The sequence below is a fragment of the Dryobates pubescens genome, chromosome 6 (assembly GCF_014839835.1).
Source record: "Dryobates pubescens isolate bDryPub1 chromosome 6, bDryPub1.pri, whole genome shotgun sequence".
NCBI classification, from domain to species: Eukaryota; Metazoa; Chordata; class Aves; order Piciformes; family Picidae; genus Dryobates; species Dryobates pubescens.
This window is the reverse complement of record NC_071617.1, coordinates 24,280,744-24,300,563: the sequence shown is the minus strand read 5'-3', so window position 1 is coordinate 24,300,563 and position 19,820 is coordinate 24,280,744. Positions and strand designations below refer to the sequence as shown.

Below are 19,820 nucleotides of genomic sequence, written 5' to 3'. Positions count from 1 at the left end.
ACTGCACTAGACAGAAAGTAACTTTAGCCTCCAAATCTGCACATAAAGGTGAAGCAGGGGCAATCAAAAGGGAAGCTTGATGCTAATACACAGAATCCCCTCAGTAACTCATAGCTTTTAACTCATAGCTTTCCTATTCATGCTGCACACCCTCACAAAAACTGCCTCACAAGAAGGCATGGCAAGACACTGATACCATAAGACATTGGCAAAGTGTCCTTTTTTCTTCCCCATATCAGCAGAAGGAATCCAACACAACTTTCTAGGCAAGCTGTGTATAGTAACAATATGCACATGACTAAAAACCCTCCAGTTACACATTTATACAGTTAAAAGCACCAATTTAACAGAGAACTCATGGAAGCAACATCTCAGGACTTACCTTAATGCTCTGTAAGCATTAGTTTTAACTTTAAGAGCTTAGAAAAAACACACTAAAGGCACCTGTGAGCTGACTTAAATTCCCTCAGTTTAAAATGATACACAAGAAAAATAACAGAGTACATCTTGTTTACTACAGTCTAAAATGTGTGCTCCCTTCCCTCTTGCATGCAAGAACTTCAGTGACAAGTGACTTATCCCATCCCTGCTCAAAGAGCAAGTAGTCTCATCAATCATCCCCTCACACCACCAATTTCCCATGATCTTCTTTCCAGAGTACCAGTTCTGCAAACACCTTTACCATAATACCAAGCTCCCTCTTCTATGATCACTCATGTTTATCCATTACTTCAGAAATGTGTTCTTTTCACATAGCAACACACTACAAATCTGCTAGTACAGCTAGTACAAAAATTAGCATCAGATACTTCATGTCGCATGCCTGTGCAAAACCAGTACCAAAGGCACTGTCCAGAACACCTTTTGTTCATTGACTCCATCTGGTCAGCTGTTAGGAAGGAGAAGGGTGATTATGGGAGACATCCAATCAGTTGTCCAGAAGAAGAGGGCATTTAGGTGGCAGTCATTATTTCATGCTTCACCTTTCTACTGCAGCTGGACAAAGCATACATTTCTTCACTGAGATTAACAAACAATTATGATAATATTCCTGCTCATCATTTTAGTAGTAGTCCAGCTAAATGGCAAACAAGTTGCTAGGCATCCCACGAAAATGAGTAAGCACCACACTGGGGAGAATAGAGTCCCTCAAGCTCACTCAACCTGCCATATTTCTGTCTCACTCAAAAAATCATGTTAAAACAGATGTTGCTTCCTTTTACAACCCACAGGTAACTGAATTCTCAACCACATATGGGTTGAGACCCATATCAGCAGAAAGCAAAATTCTTGCTGTACATTTTAGGAATGAAACACATTAAGAGCACCAATGAGTCTGAGATGTCACACTCCTCAGGGCAGAAGATGCTACTATATGCAACTGCAGTTTGAACTCAAACATAACCTAACCAGTCATCCCAGAAAACCTTGGAGTTTGGAGATATACTGCACTGCACACACAAAAAACCAAATCCAGCCATGAACTGAGATACAGGTTTATAATATCATTGGGTGAATGAATAACCCCAAGTGGCAACACTAGCAGTTTGTTTGAAACACACTGAATGACCACAGCATGAAACCCAAGTATTTCTGGAGAGGGGTAGGGAGAATGGAGAATGATTAAGTGCTGTGCATCTGCATATAACTTAGAATCATCTTCCTCCTGACCATCTCACAGCAGTTCAAGCTCTAACACTTTTACTGAAGACTCTCAGCTTTCTATAAGCACTGTCTACCTATGGAAAGCAACACTAACAAGCATGTTAGAAAATTCTAATGAAATAAAGCAATAGTTAACTATCAGAAAACCTCTTCATCAGAATTTATTAGCTGAACAACAGAAGAAACCTTGACAGTGACAAGCATCCATGAAAATAGGCACAGAAATATTGGCTAGGGCAGAAGGGACTTCTGATAGATGAAATATTACAAGCATGTGTATAAGAATGTGTCAGTTTCATATTTAGATAAGCACACAGAAGTCTACCACACCTCAGAATACCAAGAACATCTGTGAACTACCAAGGCAGCCATTAGATTTGACAAGCATGATGTTTCTCTGTGTAACAACTTAAAGACTGCATTACAGAGGCTGAGCAATACTCCAGGATTGCACTACCGAGAGTAACTTGACTGAACAAAGAGATGATGCCACATCAGGCTAGGCTGTGGTAGTTTAGAGATGTAAATCAAGCTTCATCCTTTGTTCAGTATCAAGCTTCAAAACAAGGCCATGCACATTGCACATCCTGTCACAGGTAGATGCACATATTCCCATTTGAGACAGCCTTCCATAGTGTCATACTAGATTACAGTTAACTAAATCCTAAATTCCATTGTCCTCTTAACTGAATAGCTCATGTTTCCCCAAATCTACCCAGTACACCTACAACAGAATAGTTTTAAACTGTTCTGAGAATAAAGAAAAAAAAAAAACTTTGCTAACATCTTAAGTTTACAATAGTTAAGACCACTCATTAATGTAACTCTGAACTCCTTATGAGGAAAGGCATTTAATTACTTACCCACAGACTGATAGGTATTCTTATTGATGTCATATGCACAGATTGCACTTGATTGTCCACACTCTTCGACAGGAAAACATAAGTTAATTTGATAAAGCACATGTTTATCCACATCAATTGCTTGCCATGTGTAACTGAAAAGACAAAAAAACTCCATCAGTTGGTATTTCTATTGTCTGTACTGCCATCCTCTAGACATCAGTCCTTGAAATAACCAGGCTACAAAGCTAAGAGCACTACTAACTTATGTTTCTTATTTATGTTCTATATCCATAAATACCAGAAATAGTTGTTAGTGCCCATTTGAGGAGCATATAGCAGATCCATTTTTCTCTTTCTTGAGCACCCAACTGCACATCCTTCCTCATCAAATCTCTGTGAAGGCCATCTGACTACATACATACCAGGTGGTGACTCTTTTTCTTTGAGAGTCTGATAAAATTCTCAAACATATGTAGCTGGCTACACGTTACTGCACTTCAGCAACACCCAGTAACAGCAGCAGAAACTACAAATCTATGTAGAATACAACAGCCAGTCCCATCCTGTCTGCCAGCAGTGGAGTCACCTAGCTTCAGCATCCAAACTGAGGCTCAGACACTCACAGCATTCAGACTGGAAGATGTTAATAATGCTTAATAAGAGTCTAGCTGCACTTTCATGTCTTTTTTTTCTTTTTAATATACATACATATATATAAATATTGAAAGGACTGTTTATGAATGGTGATGGCAGAAGCTGGAAAGCAAGTAGAGATATCCATGACAGACTCAGAGAAAGATCACACTAGCTAGCTATAGCTATATCAGAAAATCAGCTGTTTAAAAACTCATATGGGAACATGAAGTTCTGGTTAAATACAATGGGAAATAAAGAGTAAAACAAGGGGGGAGAGGAGGGCGGGGGGAGTGGCACAGTTCAGAGGCAGAGCACGGATTCATTTCCCTCACAGCAGGTGTTAAAACGGCACTGAGATATGCATGACACAGCACCACTCAGTTTCCAGGCAGGCCCAGGTCAGCTAGTTTGGAGTCAGGAGCTCTTTAGACAGCCTGGCTTACTAGTACAGTTCTGTGGCCAAGCTCTACTAAAAAAGCACAGCTCAGTAAACACCCAGCCTGGCTCAGATACACTTCTCATTCTGGCAGCAGCCTGCATCCTCTGGATGGTATTGATTTTCGTTTCCCTTCTATCCCAAGTGGAAACCTCAGTAGAATTTAATACAGTCATCCTCAAACTGAGGACAACAGTGATTTATTACGATACTGCTATCTTTCACAACTCATAAAGGTTCTAATATATCTATCTGACTTATAGAACCATTTGTCTGAATCTACAGATTCACACCCAGCAAGAGAGCTCAACTCCCTCCTCTCACCTATTAAGAAATTAAAAGTTTGACCATAATCTCCACCCATAACGTTTGTTTGCCTTGATCTCTGTCTCATAGGTGTTACATAACTTGACATAGTAACAAGACAGATTCCTTCAGGAGAACTCATTCTTGTTCCATTCTGAAGCCCAATCCTTGGGTGAGGAAGTGGCAACAACGGTTCAGCTATTTTACTCTCAATTTTGAGTCCTCCAAGAACTCTCAAACCTATTGTACCTCATCACTAATCAAAGAGCCTGCAATAAGATGCCAGACTATTTTCCATCAAATTACTGACTACAAGGTTCTTACTTCCCAGCCATTGTTAATTTCAGTCTGTTAACATCTGGAATATAAGGACAAGAGAATTGTCTCTGCAATCTGAAAAAATAAGTGTATATCCCAAGTACACTGGCATATAAAGGCTCAAATATAATAAGGCTCAAAAAATAACTTACCAAGTACTAAATCACACCTAAAACACCAATAAAGTTACTTTTTCATCAGATTAAAGGACTTGTGAGTCCGGACAAACATTTGCCATTATTCTTTTCTCACAAGTAGAAGGAGCTGACATTTTACAGTCACAAGAAACTAGCTCAGAGAACTAATCAGTTCTGAAGTGGAGAAAGGCAATCCTGATGCAGGGTGAGGTTGTGAACTAAGCTACAGCACAGAATAATCAACGTTCAGGAATGAAAGAAAGCTTGACAACATACAATTGCACACAAACAAACAAAACAATAACAACAAACACCTCCACACACACCCCCCAAAAAAAAAAGCAAGCCACCAGAACCACTATCAGAAGAACCTGACTCTACTTTTAAAGGCTCTTAAAACAGCAGGAGATGAATACCTCACAAGGAAGCCCCAGAAAGTCAGCATTTAACTGAAAAACTCTCAAGGGTTCCACTACTCCTTTTTGACTGGTTTTAAGACAACATCAAGGAAACACGTAATACTATGACAAGCTAAAGCACTTTTCTGTATCTGGTATTAGGTTTTTTGTTTGGTTGGTTTTTAGAGAATTTGCAGATTAAAGTGTTTGTGAACTGAATGAGAATCTACGTCCAGAATTATCACTCTATGAGAGATTAAGGAATCTGCTTTCCCAGTTCCATGTTATAAAGCAGAGGAAATCAACATCTTCAAGTCAATTCTCCCACATGCCAGAAGCAAAACAGAAACAAGATGAGTGTGTTTTAGGAAAGCAGTCACTGAAACCAGCCGTTCCCTCCACTCTTTCAAAGGCCTCTGGACAGGAAGGGCAGAGGAGTACTTCGAAACAGTCCACAGAAAGGAAATAAGAAATCCTATGTTTAATCTAATGCAGTTTCAGAGCAGTATTGCTTCTCAAAAAGTTCAAAGGATTTTTTTTTTTCTCTCAAATGGATATGAAAAGCAGAGCAGAAGTTATTCATTAGGAGTAATAGCAAGCTGGATGTAGCCTGAGCAGCTGTTCTCAGAGAGATGCAAAATACACTTTCACAGCAAAAGCATGAATTGTTTCTCTCACAAGTAAGATTTTTGGCACAAAGTCAGAGCCTGGAAATAGTTTCAACTTGCATGTACTCTACTTTCCAATAAGATACAAGCTGACATCTCAACTGCATCCCACAATGGAAACAATCTGCTGGCAATCACATTGCCCAACCTGACCATGGCTGAGGCAATGGGCCAGCTTCCTCTAGCTGCTCAACATTTACCTCCACCAGTGTTGATACCTAATGTAATTTCCCCTTCATTAGGGCTGGCCTAAGTTATCTTGTTTGAAGGGCTTAAGCTATCTCAGACTCAAGGCATGTGAGCTTCTTTAGGGAGCTATTACACCAAGAGCTTTAAAAAGTGACAGCCTTGGTCATGGGGTGGGATACAATGCACCCTCTATCCAGGGAGCTTAATACAGCCACTACAGCATGGATGTCACCATTCAAGCAACTGTTTCTGGTGCAGTTCAAGGTCTGGGCTCAAAGATGGTGTCTGCCCTGACTAAAACTGTTGGTTGTTTTAGCAGTCATATTGCGATTCCAGCTGTTTCCAGATAAACCCAACCATGGACTATCACACAGTGAGAGGCCTGAAACATATACCCATGTCAACCCCTGCCCAGGTCGCGCTCTCCTCTTCTCCCCTCCCCTGCATGTGTCTGGCCTCAGCATCTGACACAAGCTAGATCCAGGAACCGCACTCTCTCCAAATTAACTCAGCAAAAAACAGGTGCATGCACATGTTTGTGGAGAAGGGACTGAGCCCAGTCACCTTCCAGTTTCCTGGTCATGCACCAGTGGCAGCGGGCAGGGAGGATCCTCTTCTGGAAGCAGTGCCAACCCAGGCCACTGTCAAAAGCAGTTGTGCAACCAAGCTGCAAACAAGTTACTGGGAATAACCTTGCCTGCAGGCCAGCCTCTCCAGCTACCTAGCTTTGGTTTTAAGACACTGAAGCAACAGCATGAAAAAGAAAATTAAACTACTTTTCAGCAAGTTTTGCTTTTTTTGCAAGTTCAGCTTTGCATTCTTTTAATAAAGAAAAGAAACAACTCATGAAGAAAGCATGAAAAAGGGAAAAGAGAGATGAACATTAGAAAGTCTAGTTTACTTTGCAAATCAGTACCTCAGTCACCTAAGTCAGACAAGGCGCAGCTGGCTACCAGCTATCACAGCACGGATGTACCCATGCCCGAGCCCCTTTGAGGTCTGAGCACTATAAAACCATCTCAAATGCAACAAAGTACCAGAAAGACTACTAGTACCATTCTTAAAATCATGCTCAAGTTTTCAGTTCTCAAACTCTTACCCAAGGGATGACTGCTAGGAAGAAGCCGCTCCAAACAGCTCTAAATCATGGTTAGAAAAGATGATGTTTCCTCTCTGAGGAACACATTGAAGAGGCTTATTCTGCTGAAGGGGTGTTACGCGGAGAGACCAGCACAGAGACAGGGTAACAGACAACCGCAGACTTGGAAAGCAGATCTGTGTATGATTATGCATCCACACAATTTTGTGCCCAGCAGCTCCTCAGTTATCAGAACACTGTAGAGATCAAATTAATACCTGAAGGCATTTATGAGCAGGTTCCACCAGCATGATCACAGGTAGACAGGCTCAGGAACAATTACCAATATGACCACTTCGAACCTGAAGTTGGTAACTCAGATCCACTTGTTGCCACAAAAGAAATCAGTTAGATGTGACTAACATTTTAGCACAAATATGTATGGTAAAGAAACTTAGGTCAAAGCTCCTTACAGAAAATGAGAGCTTGAATGCCACAAGGTACAAAGCTATCATTATACTTCAAGAGCTTTTTAATGTCCTCTTCATGCTTCGCTCTGCTCTGGGTTACCTGCCACTTATTCCAACCATCACATACAGCAAATGCCTTCAGGCAAGCTTTCTTGCATACGTATTATGTGCATGACAAGCTGTTCAGCTTTCTCCATCCCAAATACATTTGGTCTTCCATGCCACACCATAAACCATCTTAAAGACCACAAGAAAAGGGATAGAAATCTGAAGTTCAAGCATGCAAGAAGCTCCTGTGTTGAGAAATGTTTAAGTCTTTACAATGGCAGCTTCCCAGGTATGTGAAACAACCATGCATATATACAAATAAGTCCAGTAATGACTTCTTTATGACCTCTCCCACTTAAATATGTCACAGCAGTTAACACAGTTGAGCAGGTTCACCTAAAGGTCATCTCTCTGTACTCAGAACACACTTCTTCACGAAGGCCAAGTTGAACACACACACAACAGCACAGTTGTGGCTTCACAACAAAAGCTGAAAACATAGTGTTTGAATTCGCTAAACTGTACATACAGTCAACTGCAGGAGTTGTCTTATTATTAAATGTAAAGTTGGCTTACAATCCCAAACTGGAAATTCTGCATAAGAGCAATCATGTGATGAACAGCAGAACAGCAGGCAGAGGCAGTTTCAGGCATTTGTTGCTCTGCCATCACACTCAAAATGTTTCCTGGAGAATGTTTACAAGAGAAAGAAAGTTGTAACTTCCCCCATGTTACCTGGAAGGTGAATTCAAATTGCCAAGCTTTCTTTGGTTTTTAAAGTAGAGACATTTTTAAAACAGTTCATAAAATTCACTAGCTCCTGAAGTTTTTTCTCCTGTGTTGTCACATAAAAGATGCAAAGGGAAGAAGGAAAAAAAAAATAGGGAAATAGAACAAACTGGCCAGTAACTTCTTTCCCAGATGCTCAAAATGCAGCAATCCTGGAAACACCTCTAAACGAAAGATAAGAGATTTCCAACTTCAAGTTACACAACAACAGACAGCTGTCAGAGCACAAAAACAAAGGAGAAAGTGTGACAAAACCAGTCACTACAAGACATGACATTTGACAAATTTTCAGAGAAGGAAAGCTTTTTTTCTTTGACTGCCCAAGCATACTACCACTAAGCTCAGCTACACAAAACAAGCACCAAACCCACCAACTCAGGTTTACATAGCTTCATGCCACAGTTGTTGCACAAAAGAGTTCTGACACCTTTTTTCCTCCCTGCAAGACAGCTGTCCTAACCTTGGTATCACTCTGCTCTTATTTAGAACAGAGTCAGTACCTCTTCTAATCCCCAATGTTTTCCTTCCTTGCCCCGCTTTTGACATTCATGCTCTAAGACAGGACCGGTGAAGCTGCAGCAGCCTCTCTATTGGGCCACACACAAGTCAGAACAGTTGTAAAACAAATAAAAACTGTGGCTTAAGGCAGTGCAAAAACATATTGGTCAGGCACTTGGCCTGCATACCCATGTTATACCTTTTGGCTGAGATACCAGACAGTAGTGTAAGCATTTGTGTTACCTAATCATATCACGGTAGCTTTTCTGCAATTGTGCTTGCAATGATCTGCATGCAGTCTTCCCATTTGTCAGACTGCAAGTTCTTGTTTTCCCCTTTATCCATTCTAGACTGCTAGTCCTTCAAAGCAGTTTTTCCCAACATGGCACAGCTGCAAATGCATGTTTTTGAAGCAGTTGATCTTAAACAGAGAACAGCCAGTTATGCTATCTACTCACAATTAATTTTTCACTAACCAGCAAAAGAAAACTAACTTAAGTAAACTTCGTCCAAAAAGAGACTGTATGTCTCTCAGTGGTGCTCCCAAATATTTCTCCTTGCAGATATGCAACAAAACCAAGACAGATATTGCTAGGATCTGATGTTATTCACAAAACAGAAGCAGTGTTTAGCATAAGGCATTTAAAAGAAAAAAAATATTTGAGTCAGAGGAGTTACAATCCCTCCAGAATAGTTTCTTGTTTCATCCTCAGGCCTACAATTATGGTGGTCATCTGACAAAACTATTTTTTTGCCACCCTCATGGGTTAACCTTGCAAGCAAACCTACTTTTTCCATTTTTCATCATTTACCAATATCAAATTTCAGAACCCACCAGAAAGCAAGCCCATTCCCTTCAGTAATCCAAGCTCTGCCTGCAGTGCTACATTCACTGTGTTACATTGGTGCCTGTCCCATGCTGTTGATTGTGGTAATGTATTCCTGCAGGTACTGCTGCATGTTCCAGCCAAATAATGAATACATTAAAACTAACAAGATATTGTTGTCAGACTAAATTCAGAGTAGTAACATGCCAAAACATGAAGAATAGTGCTATTTCCACATAGCAGTTCTCACTTCTCAAAGCTTTCTTAACTTGCTTTTAAGTAACCTAATGGCATTTGGCAATATTCTTATTAAAAAGGCAACTATCGAGTGATGTTTCTTCCAAACCACTTCAGGTTTTTTCACACCAGAACCAATACAGTAATACAAACCAGCAGCCCTGACCACAGGCATCTTGAAGGGAGCAAGTCTGCCCACCTTCTCACCTGAAGACTTCTTTTATCTGCAAAGTTTCACATGAGGAGGTCCCACAGAGAACTGCTCGACGGCTCCAGCCTGCTGACACTCGTCAGTCCACTGAAGAGCTTCAGAGAGCAGCTTTACTGACCTCCCAGCGCTGCAGCACAGATCAGGCTTGCTCTCGTGCCTGGGAAAACCTGCACACTCAGCCGCGACCGGCTCTTCCCACAACGTTCCTGGTCTGACCCTTATAGGAACAGGGGACCAAAAGCCCTGCTGGGGCCGCCCTGGGGCCAGGGCTCGCCAGGACAGGCTCCCGGGCTGAATTCCCACCCTTCCTAGTCGTTCACATGCGTTCCCACGGAGGGCAGGAACGAGAACAAGCACCGGGATAATCTCCCTCGCTCCGCACTTAGCCGGTTGCAGTCCTTCCCGCGGGAAGGCCCTCCGCGACAGCTACGTGTTCCGCACGGCCGACCACCCCCACTGCCCACCTGCACAGGTCCCGGTATGCGTCGCTCAGGGCCGCGGTGGCCCCGCCGCCTCCCCCTGGCCCAAGGGGCAGCGAGAGGAGAATGAGGAAGAGCGGGGCGAGCGCGACATCACGAGCCGGGCTCGTAATCGGTGCAGCGGGTGCCATGGGCGCGGGCCGGGCCAGGCAGACACGGCTGCACTGGGACGTCAGACAGCTCCGGCGACTAGCAGCCTGTCATGTGACTCGCTCCCGCCCACTCCCGGTCATGTGACCACCGTCATGTGTGGACGCGGCGTTCACATGATGCGACCCCAACCCTGCCGCTACCGTCCAGTGGGCGGGGCCCCCCTGCCCCTTCCTCCTCCCCCGCTCCAGGCCCCCACCCTTTGGCCCTGCACGTGCTGGGAGTGCTCACTGATCGCCTGCCACCACCCTGTGCGCGCGCACGCGGGGGCGGTCCAGGGAAGTGACGCGGCTGTAGCTGTGAGGCCCCGCGGCGACGGCCGTTGGGCCGCCTGTTGGCGTTGGCGTAGGTGCGCAACGGTGTAAGCGCCGCCGTGGGCCCCGCTGCCTCCAAGGAAACTGTTAAATGATATTAAATGAAAGCAAAACCCCTGAAATTCTATTTTCATCTACAGTACTACTACATATACATCAACCTAACAGTGAATCAAAGTTGCAACACAGCAAGGATGGCCATGGAGTTGTAGAAATACTGAGATACACATTGTAAATACAAATAACCTTTAAAATTATAAAGTAAAAGCTTGCAGATTCCAATCCTGTGACTTCGATTTTATGTGTATTTGCTGAAACTTTAACAACTGAGGGATCCGGTGGTTCTGGATCACAGTTTTTCCTCTGTGTTTAAAGCTAAATCCCTGGATAAATATTGTCGGGAGCTATTTATCAGTCGTTTTTGTGTTTAAACTACATTTTGCAGATAGGAATGTTTCTGATTATCAATTTACCCATATTTAAAGGTACTTCTCAGCTGAATACTGTAGGACAGTGTTAAAATACTCTGAAATATAATCTCATAATTTAACCTTTTTCTCAGGAGGGGCTGAGCACAATGACTGCTAGTTACTACAGTATCAGAAACACAGAGTGGGTTGGGTTGGGAGGGACCTTAATGATCTAGTTCCAACTAGACACCTTCCACTAGACCAGGCTGGCCAAGGCCCAGTCCAGCCTGGCCCTGAACACTTCTAGGGAGAGGGTATCCACAGCTTCCCTCAGCAACCTGTTCCATTATATCACCACCGTCACTGTAAAGGATTTCTTCTTAATACCTAGTCTACATCTACCCTCTTCCAGCTTATAGCTGCTCCCCCTTGTTCTATGACTACAAAGCCTTGTAAAAAGTCCCTTCCCAGCTTTCTTGTAGGCCACCTTCAGATACTGGAAGGCTGCTATAATTTCTTCCCAGAGTCTTTTCTTATCCAGGCCAAGTATCCCTAACTCGTACAGGCTGCCCTCTGATCAGATTCGTGGCCCTCCTCTGGACCCACTCCAATAGTTTGATGTCCTTATTGTGTTGGGGGCCCCAGAACTGGATGCAGTACTACAGGTGGTGTCTCACAACAGCAGCATAGAAAGGGAGAGTCACCTCCCTCAGCCTGCTGGTCATGTTTCTTTTCATGCAGCCCAGGATGCAGCTAGCCTTCTGGACTACAAGTGCACCTTTTTTGCTCATGTTGAGTTTATCATCAGCCAACACCCACAAGTCCTTCTCAAGACTGCTCTCAAGCCACTCTCCAGCCTGTATTTGTGCTTGGGATTGCCCCAACCCAGATGTAGGACCTTGCACTTGGCCTTTTGTTGGACTTCATGAGGTTGTCATGGACCCACCTCTCAAGTTTGTCAAGGTCCCTCTGTATGGCATCCCTTCCCTCCCTGTTTGTCAACCAGACCACACAGCTTAATGTTATCTGCAAACTTGCCAAGGGTGCACTCTGTCCATGTTGCCAACAAAGCTTATTCTGAAACAACTTTCCTTTTTCTAATTCAAGAGTTATTTCACCTAAATAATTAGTACTGTGTATAGCAGTGAATTGTCATCTGTTCCATCTTGATCATCACAAGGTAGCTGATGGATTTATGATTTGCTTCATTTTTCCTTTCTGTGTGAATTATTACTTTTTACCCTTGTACTTAAAGGACACTAAAGTGAAAATGCCGGTTTTTGCATCCCACTTAAAATGTAACAAACTTCATACACTGCAGAAAAATTACCAATTTTATTGAATGCATCAAGGCTCAATCTACAGTTTCTTCATATTCCTTTCAGGGGAAAGAACTTATGCAAGATATTTCTCACATAATGTACTATTTGTGGAGGACTAAAATACTCAGTGTGCTTTATTCAGTTAATTCTTCTATCACCCTCTTTTGCTGTAATATATTTATGTATTCTGTTCATTGTACACATTTGTTTTCATAGCCATGTTCATAAACATATTTGGGTCTACATTATATGTTTTCTCAATATGCATTTCATTTTCACTACATTTGTCTGTAAAACATTTTAAGACATCTGAAGTAGACAAACAAGAAATAAGGTTACATATAAACTAATTTAGAAGAAAAGTAACAATCTGTTTCTTTAATAGTTGATACCCCATTTTCCAATATGTTTTATATTCACAAGTTGCTGAAGTAGATAGCAATATGTATATGTATGAAAACCCCCCTAAACTATTATAGGATTAATGCCAAATAGCAACATTGTATAAATGGTTCAGTTAGAGATTCGCATTAGATTATAATAATAGATCGGACGCATAGATCACAAGGCAAGAAAGATATTGCCATATTGCACAGTTTTTAATCTGTAATATCTCTACCTGAGTCAGTGGAAGTAACCTAGATTTTCCTTACCATTTTCTCAGTCAGAACCTGAGTTAAATGAACAGTGCACATGTAAATATGATAATGAACGTGCTAAGAGATATACATCATATTGTCATGGAATTGACAACTGTCTTGAAGAGGTTTCTGGAATTTTCTTATGTACTGACATGAAATTTGAAGATATGATAAATGTTATCATGGGGAAGAAAGTCTTACAGTTCACCCTTACTGAAATGAATAAAAACCATGGTTAAAAAATTATTAATGATAAATATTTACATTTTCAGACAGTTCTTTCCTTTAGCAGCTGAAAAAAAACAGTAATAGTAGGGAATACTGTATATGTCCTATCTGAAAATAGGGTGGAAGGCTTGTTCCATACAAGAGAGAAAATAGTTTTCTTTGTATGTTATTTCCCTCAGCATTCACCTTCACAGTGTTCTAATCTGCAGCTGAGCCTCAGAGCATGTGCTTTGAAACAGGTGTTGAGGGAGCTGCTGCTTTCTGACATGCTATCACTAATTTGTCTTTGAAGCCTTTGGTAAAACTACTTGGAGGCATTTTCTGCATCTTTTCCTCTTGTCGCTCTACACAAGATACTAACAGGGAAACAGACACTGTGTTTGATGATGAGCAATGGCACTCAAAGCTTGTTCAATCCTCTTGGCAGTGTTTCGTTATCCTAATGCTACAGTAGGTAGGTACATGACCTCATGATCATGGCCAAGAGAAGAAAGTAATGACTGCAGCGACTCTGAGTAAGCAGGGTAGGAGGCTTCCAATCTCTGCAGAATTTTACAAGTCTTATGCTAAGGATCAAACTGAAGGGAAGTGTTGAGTGGAGTACCCAGTACAAAACTCAGGATGGATAGAAAGATGAGATTCGTGGCATATATTTGACTGTGACTGCCCAAAGACTTGAAGTAGCTGTGCTGTAGGCTTAACATTTTCTGCTATGGGAATTAAACAAGGAAGAACCCACAGGATGGCACAATGGCTGAATGATGCTTTGGCAGGTGATAAATCCAGACAGGGAAAAGTACACATAAAGGGTTTTCAGTGCTGAAGGCTGCTAAGAGAGGCCAGTGTTGTGCTCAAAAAGGTATACACAAAGAGATAAATGCACCAAAAGAGTGCTGGTAATAAAGAATACAGTTAGCGAATAGACCTCTATTTACAGAGGACCTCAGCTGTGTCAGGGCTAGCCAGAGAGACATGGTTCATTGCCTTGACACTGATCCATCAGGCCCAGCCTGTCCCCTGGCTACGTCCTTCCAGGCCAAGTCTATGGAAAAATTAATCAAAATTAGCCAAAAAAAAAAAAAAAAAAAAAAAAAAAAGTTAGTTGTATATATTTCCACAAAAATAATTACACTTAATTACCTACAGTGAGCTTAGACAATGTATTCATCTGAAAATCTTCACTTGTAATAGAGTGCTATTTTCTCTAATACTTAAAAGTTATAGCTGAAATACCTAAGTCACTCTGAGTAAAAAATAAATCCAGATAGGCCCAAGTTGGCACAGAACCTAAACCAGCCTTCTCCGTTGCATCTATGCAAATGTTTTGTTCTTCTGAGATAGAGCCGAGGTGTTCTTCTATTAACATCAGGGTGTACACTCCATCTTCTGCACACAGCTCTTAGAGATTTTACATCTCTTTGTAGACTCTTTATACATAAGTGTTTTAATTTATTCTTTACCTTAACAATGTTACCCTTTATAATTAAAGTTATTATTTATTTGCTATAATATCCAATTGTCAAGGCCCGTGTTTGTAATCAAGTAAATTCTTAGTTGGATAAATAAATACTTAATTTGAAGTTACTCCTATTCCAGAGATACTTTGTGTGCAGCTCTAATTTAGTTTCTTAGAGTCACTTCTTGCTTAGTGGTGTGAGAATGACAGAATCCAAGAATTTAATTCTGATGCCCTTGAGGACAATCCTTTGGGGCAACTATGGAATACTAAGGTACAAACAATAGTGGAAAGATAGTAGACAGTGTCAGTGGTGTAATAATTATAGCAAAGTGGGAAAAAAAGGGATGAAAATAATTCTAACAAATTAACATGTTATTTTAGATTTCAAACCTATGAACTAAAATTCCGATTGGAATAAGAAATTTATTTTTGTTTTCCCAAGCAAGCTGCTGAGGGAGATTTAAGATGCTGTAAAGGCAGATAACAGGGCAGAAATGTGAGGTAGGGGCTACCCCATGGTAGAATCAGACTGTAGGGCCACGGCAGCTGTTGCAGATAATCAGTGACTCTCCATGGAGCAGCTGGTGCACAGGCTGGTGAGAAGAAAAGCATCCCCTGACTTGACTAGGGCCTGGTTCAAAATGCAACTGTCAAAATATTGCTGTGCAGTAGCTACTGTACTACCAGATCCTTGCAGAAGTTAAAAAATGTGGGCAGTTGCACTGAATGTCAAGAAAGGAGCTCCTTAAAATTGAGGAGATTTTTTTTTTTTTTAAGAAAGACATTGAAGGGGAAATAGCTGTTGGGAGGTACAACAGGAGTATATTCAGTCACAAGTGGCACACACAGGCTGGTAAGAACAGCTTGGGGTTTTCCCAATACAAGAATTAGAGGCACTAGATCTTAGAATTGGCAGCTCAAAGCAACCTAAAGGAGAGTCATTTTCAGGAAATAATTAAGCCATGAAACAGTGTTGGAGACATAAAACCCTGTATGGTTTCTAGTGGAGGTCAGATGTATTTGTTGAAGAGTCCAGTTTGGAAAAATAAAGACTATAATTGTATGCAAGGCAGAAGTACTAGAATCATGCAGGCTACCTCATCTCAGCACCTCTTCTGTGAACTGAGAGTTTTGCCTCTACCGTACTTTTCTTTGAATGTGAGTCCTGATGCTTCATATTTTAAGGTCCCAAGAGGCAAGTGGAAAAGCAAAAGAATTCCATGTGGACGTTACATAAGTACGCAGTCAACCAAAGGCAAAGCAAACTGGTCTTCCTGTTGTGTAGGTCGCTAGTAGCCCCGAGCAGTAGCTTTTAATAAATGCTTTCTGCATGGAATAGGAAGAGAAGCAGGCAGCATATTATGGCAGCTACACACACTCACATTGACTTTCTGCTTTCCCTTGACCTAGGTGCCATGTGAGAATACCCTCTCCTGACCAGTATCATCACTGCAACATTATCAGGCTGTGAACACCACAGCTTGAACTAAAGGAGTAACTAAACGTAGGCAACAGCTGTCTTTTCTGCTGGAAATTGGGCAGTGCTGGGGAAGGAGAGGTAGGTACATAGATTTCAGCCTGATACCCACTGCAGATACTAAAGGGGTGCACTCCCCACCACCAGGTCTGGAGTACACAGTCCTGGTCCAGCATAACAGGCTAAGGAATGTGGGTATTTGTAGGTCAAGAAAACAATGCAGGGAAGGAATTGCAGTGTAAGAGTCAGTTAAGGATTCAAACGGTCTGTCTCTGGGCATTGTCTCATCAGGCATTCATGATACACAGAATTCAATGAGTCATACATGATTCCTTGTACTGACCCTTGTGCTCATGAAGCCCAGTGTGTGGATCATCCTTCCCCTGAGACTGGCAGAGCAGGAGGATTTGGGAAGGTATCTCTCTCAGGTGCTAAGCATCACACGTTCTCAGAGGATGACATTACCAAGGACCTTGATGGAAATCTAAGAGGTTTTTTTGGATGACCTTGCAATTGAACTGTCCCTCCTATCTTTCCCCCAGAAAGTGATATCGGGCATTACACCAGGAAAAGCTGTGCACTTATAGATTGTTCTCATGCTAGGCAAGGGAGCAAAGAGATTTTGTTCTACATCAGCAAGCAGTACAACTGGGAAGTATTTCAGCTTCCCTTAAAGAATTTCCTGGGCTATGCTCTAGGCTTGAAGCAAACTGGGCAGTATGTTTTTATCTTCTGCCCTTGCTGTCACAAGGATCATTCACAAAGATTGTAAGTTACAGAGGAAAGCTGCTGCATAAAATTTCGTGATTTTGGACCTGAACCCATCTTCCTGTCCCATGTCATCCTCTCCACTCACGAGGTAGATACAGCAGCAAAAATACCTGTGCACCTGTGCAGTGCCAAGGGGTGTGGCTTTCTGCTGCATTTTCAACCACACTTTTATATCCCACAACATCCATTGGTATCAAGTAGAACAGAAGTGTGGTAAAATAATACAATCCTCATTCTGTTCCTTAGGCAGGAACAGAAAGATTAGATGCCAAGACTACATTAAAACAGAACCCACATCTCTACACTCCATAGCTAGTCTTTTATCCACCAGATAATCTTTCCTGCTCTGCATCACTGTGAAGTGCCTATTAACATTATCTGAATTGCACAGGGTTATTCCACCCTTTCCCATGGATGCAGAAAATGTTTAAAAATATGAGGTGGAGAATCACATTCTTATTGTGCAAGAATGCAGAACAAATGAAGTGTCACATTTTCCCTGCTGTTTTTTGGTGGGGGTTTTGGGGTTTTTTTTAGTAATGGAATAATGTGCTTATCAGTTCCCCTTATACTGCAGCCTGTCTGCACAGAGAAGAGTCATCAGGTGCTGTGATAAAGAAGAAAGAATATCCCTAAGATATTTTTATCTGTGGACTGGGAAACATTAATAATTTTTCAATTGCTTGTTGTTCATTCTTATTCATCCTCCTGGATGTTCATCTCATGAATGCTGTTTGCTCTGTGAACTGATCTATGGACAGTTGTCCACGTTCTGAAACATGTGAGGGCATGGCCAGACAGAGGTCAAAGGGGTAAGAAGCCAAAAGTCCTAGAGCACCTATTCAGCTCATGAGCATCCAGATTGGCTGTTCAGATCTACTGTGCTGGCTGCATGCAGCCAAACCTGTCATATTAATCCATACACGTTTAAGCACTGTAATGCTTTGAAAGAACTGAGTTACACGTATGGTTACATGGAACTTTTCCCCTCTTTCTGATTCTCCATGTGATTGTTGTAAAGGGCCTTGAGGCAAGGGTAGGGAATGGCTGTAGAGAAGAGCCAGTTATTTTTTTTCTGGGTTAGATCTACTCTAGTGTTCAACTTTCTGGCATTTGTCAGTGTTGACAAATTCCCCAACAGCCCCCCAGTCTCCATTCACACACATGCCACATGTATGTGTGCATCACATCCACATGTTGCCCCTGACCCTGCCAGGGTTCACAGTTCCTACTTTCTGTATCTGTTACTTGCCATCAGCAATGGGGAACTGCTCTGCTGATTTGTCGTATCAGCAGTATCACTGCCCTGGGAGAGAATCAGACTGCAGTAATCTACCACCTGAATCAATAGCAGTGACTGTCCTGTGACTAGAGGTTCAAAGACAAAAACTGCGACAAGTAGAGGAGCTGTCATAGATAAAAGTTTTGATGCAGTGAGGAAATTAGGAAGGTATAAAGGTAACTTCTTCCTGAGTCTTTCTGCAATGACACACTGCAACACTTTAATGTAAGGAGAAATAAGCACATTCATACAAGGAATATTTATCCTTCTGAGTTCTCTATGTGGATTCCCATCCAATCTTCAGTCTTAATCTTGCATCTTTCTTATTCCAGGACTGGCAGTCTTTCAACAAAGGAGGGGTAAGTTCAGTTTTTCTTTCCCCAGTTATCTATTAAGTGTGCCAATGGAAACTTGGAGGGAAGCTGAAGATGCTGCTTTTGTCTGTGGCAGAAGATCTCAGTTTCTGCTGAATTTGTTGCTCCATGGAGGCCAGAAGCAAAAGTAGGTCCCAGATGTCTCTTTGAAAGTGACACAGCTCTCTTACTGCCCAGACCTTCCATATTCCATGTCCATGTGATAAATCTGAGTTAGTCCCATCCCCTCCTTGCTATTGTTGACCTGGCTCCATCCCCTCATTGCTGTTGTTCTGCCCCTGTATTCTGCATTGGTTAGGCCATGCTTTGAGCACTGTGTCCAGTTCTGGACCTCAAGTCAAAGATGTTGAGTTTCTTGAATGTGTCCAGAGAAGGGCAACAAAGCTGGTGAGGGGTCTGAAGCACAGCCCTATGAGGAGCGGCTGAGGGAGCTGGAGTTGTTTAGCCTGGAGGAGGCTCAGGGGCGACCTTATAGCCACCTGAAGGGTGGTTGTAGGCAGGTGGGGCTTGGTCTCTTCTCCCAGGCAACCAGGAACAGAAGAAGAGGACACAGTTTCAAGCTGTGCAAGGGGAAGTTTAGGCTTGATCTTAGAAAGAAGTTCTTCCTAGAAAGAGTGATTGGCCATTGGAATGTTCTGCCCAGGGAGGTAGTGGGGTCAACATCCCTGGAGGTGTTTAAGAAAAGCCTGGATGAGGCACTTAGTGCCATGGTCTAATTGATTAGTTAGGGTTGGGTGATTGGTTGGACTTGATGATCTTGGAAGTCTCTTCCAACCTGCTTAATTCTGTGATTCTGAGGCACCTTTTTTTTTTTCTGTTTATCAAAACTGTTATAAAGCAGAGAGACCACATGGGGAATGCACATTCTCCAGAGAACAGCTTAATACTAAGTAAGTGGACGGACAGCAAATGTTGGGACTGACTTTCTCATAGACTTTTTGAATAACGAAACCTACAGGAACATGGACATTTTGGAGATAAGCCAGCTCACTCTTCATAATTGGGGCAAAAGTCTTATGTGAGTTAACAACATCTTTATATTGCTGGCTAATCCTGTGTGTCAGGTGGTGAATTATCCATGACCTAGAGAAATGCTGATGGAAATTATTCAACATATGCTTTGAAAAGAGACTCTGGATTATTCCCTTAACCACAGA

The 19,820-nt window shown here is 42.1% G+C and overlaps 1 protein-coding gene across 1 annotated transcript in view; it reads right to left on the bottom strand.

Moving 5' to 3' along the window:
- The window catches only part of IGF2R (insulin like growth factor 2 receptor), a 50,905-nt gene extending 48,220 nt beyond the window's left edge, over positions 1-2,685 (bottom strand). Inside the window, exon 1 of the mRNA XM_009908821.2 lies at positions 2,529-2,685. Within this exon, the coding sequence (XP_009907123.2) occupies positions 2,529-2,685 (157 nt within the window). The remainder of the gene's footprint in view (positions 1-2,528) is intronic.
- Positions 2,686-19,820: the final 17,135 nt, after the last annotated feature.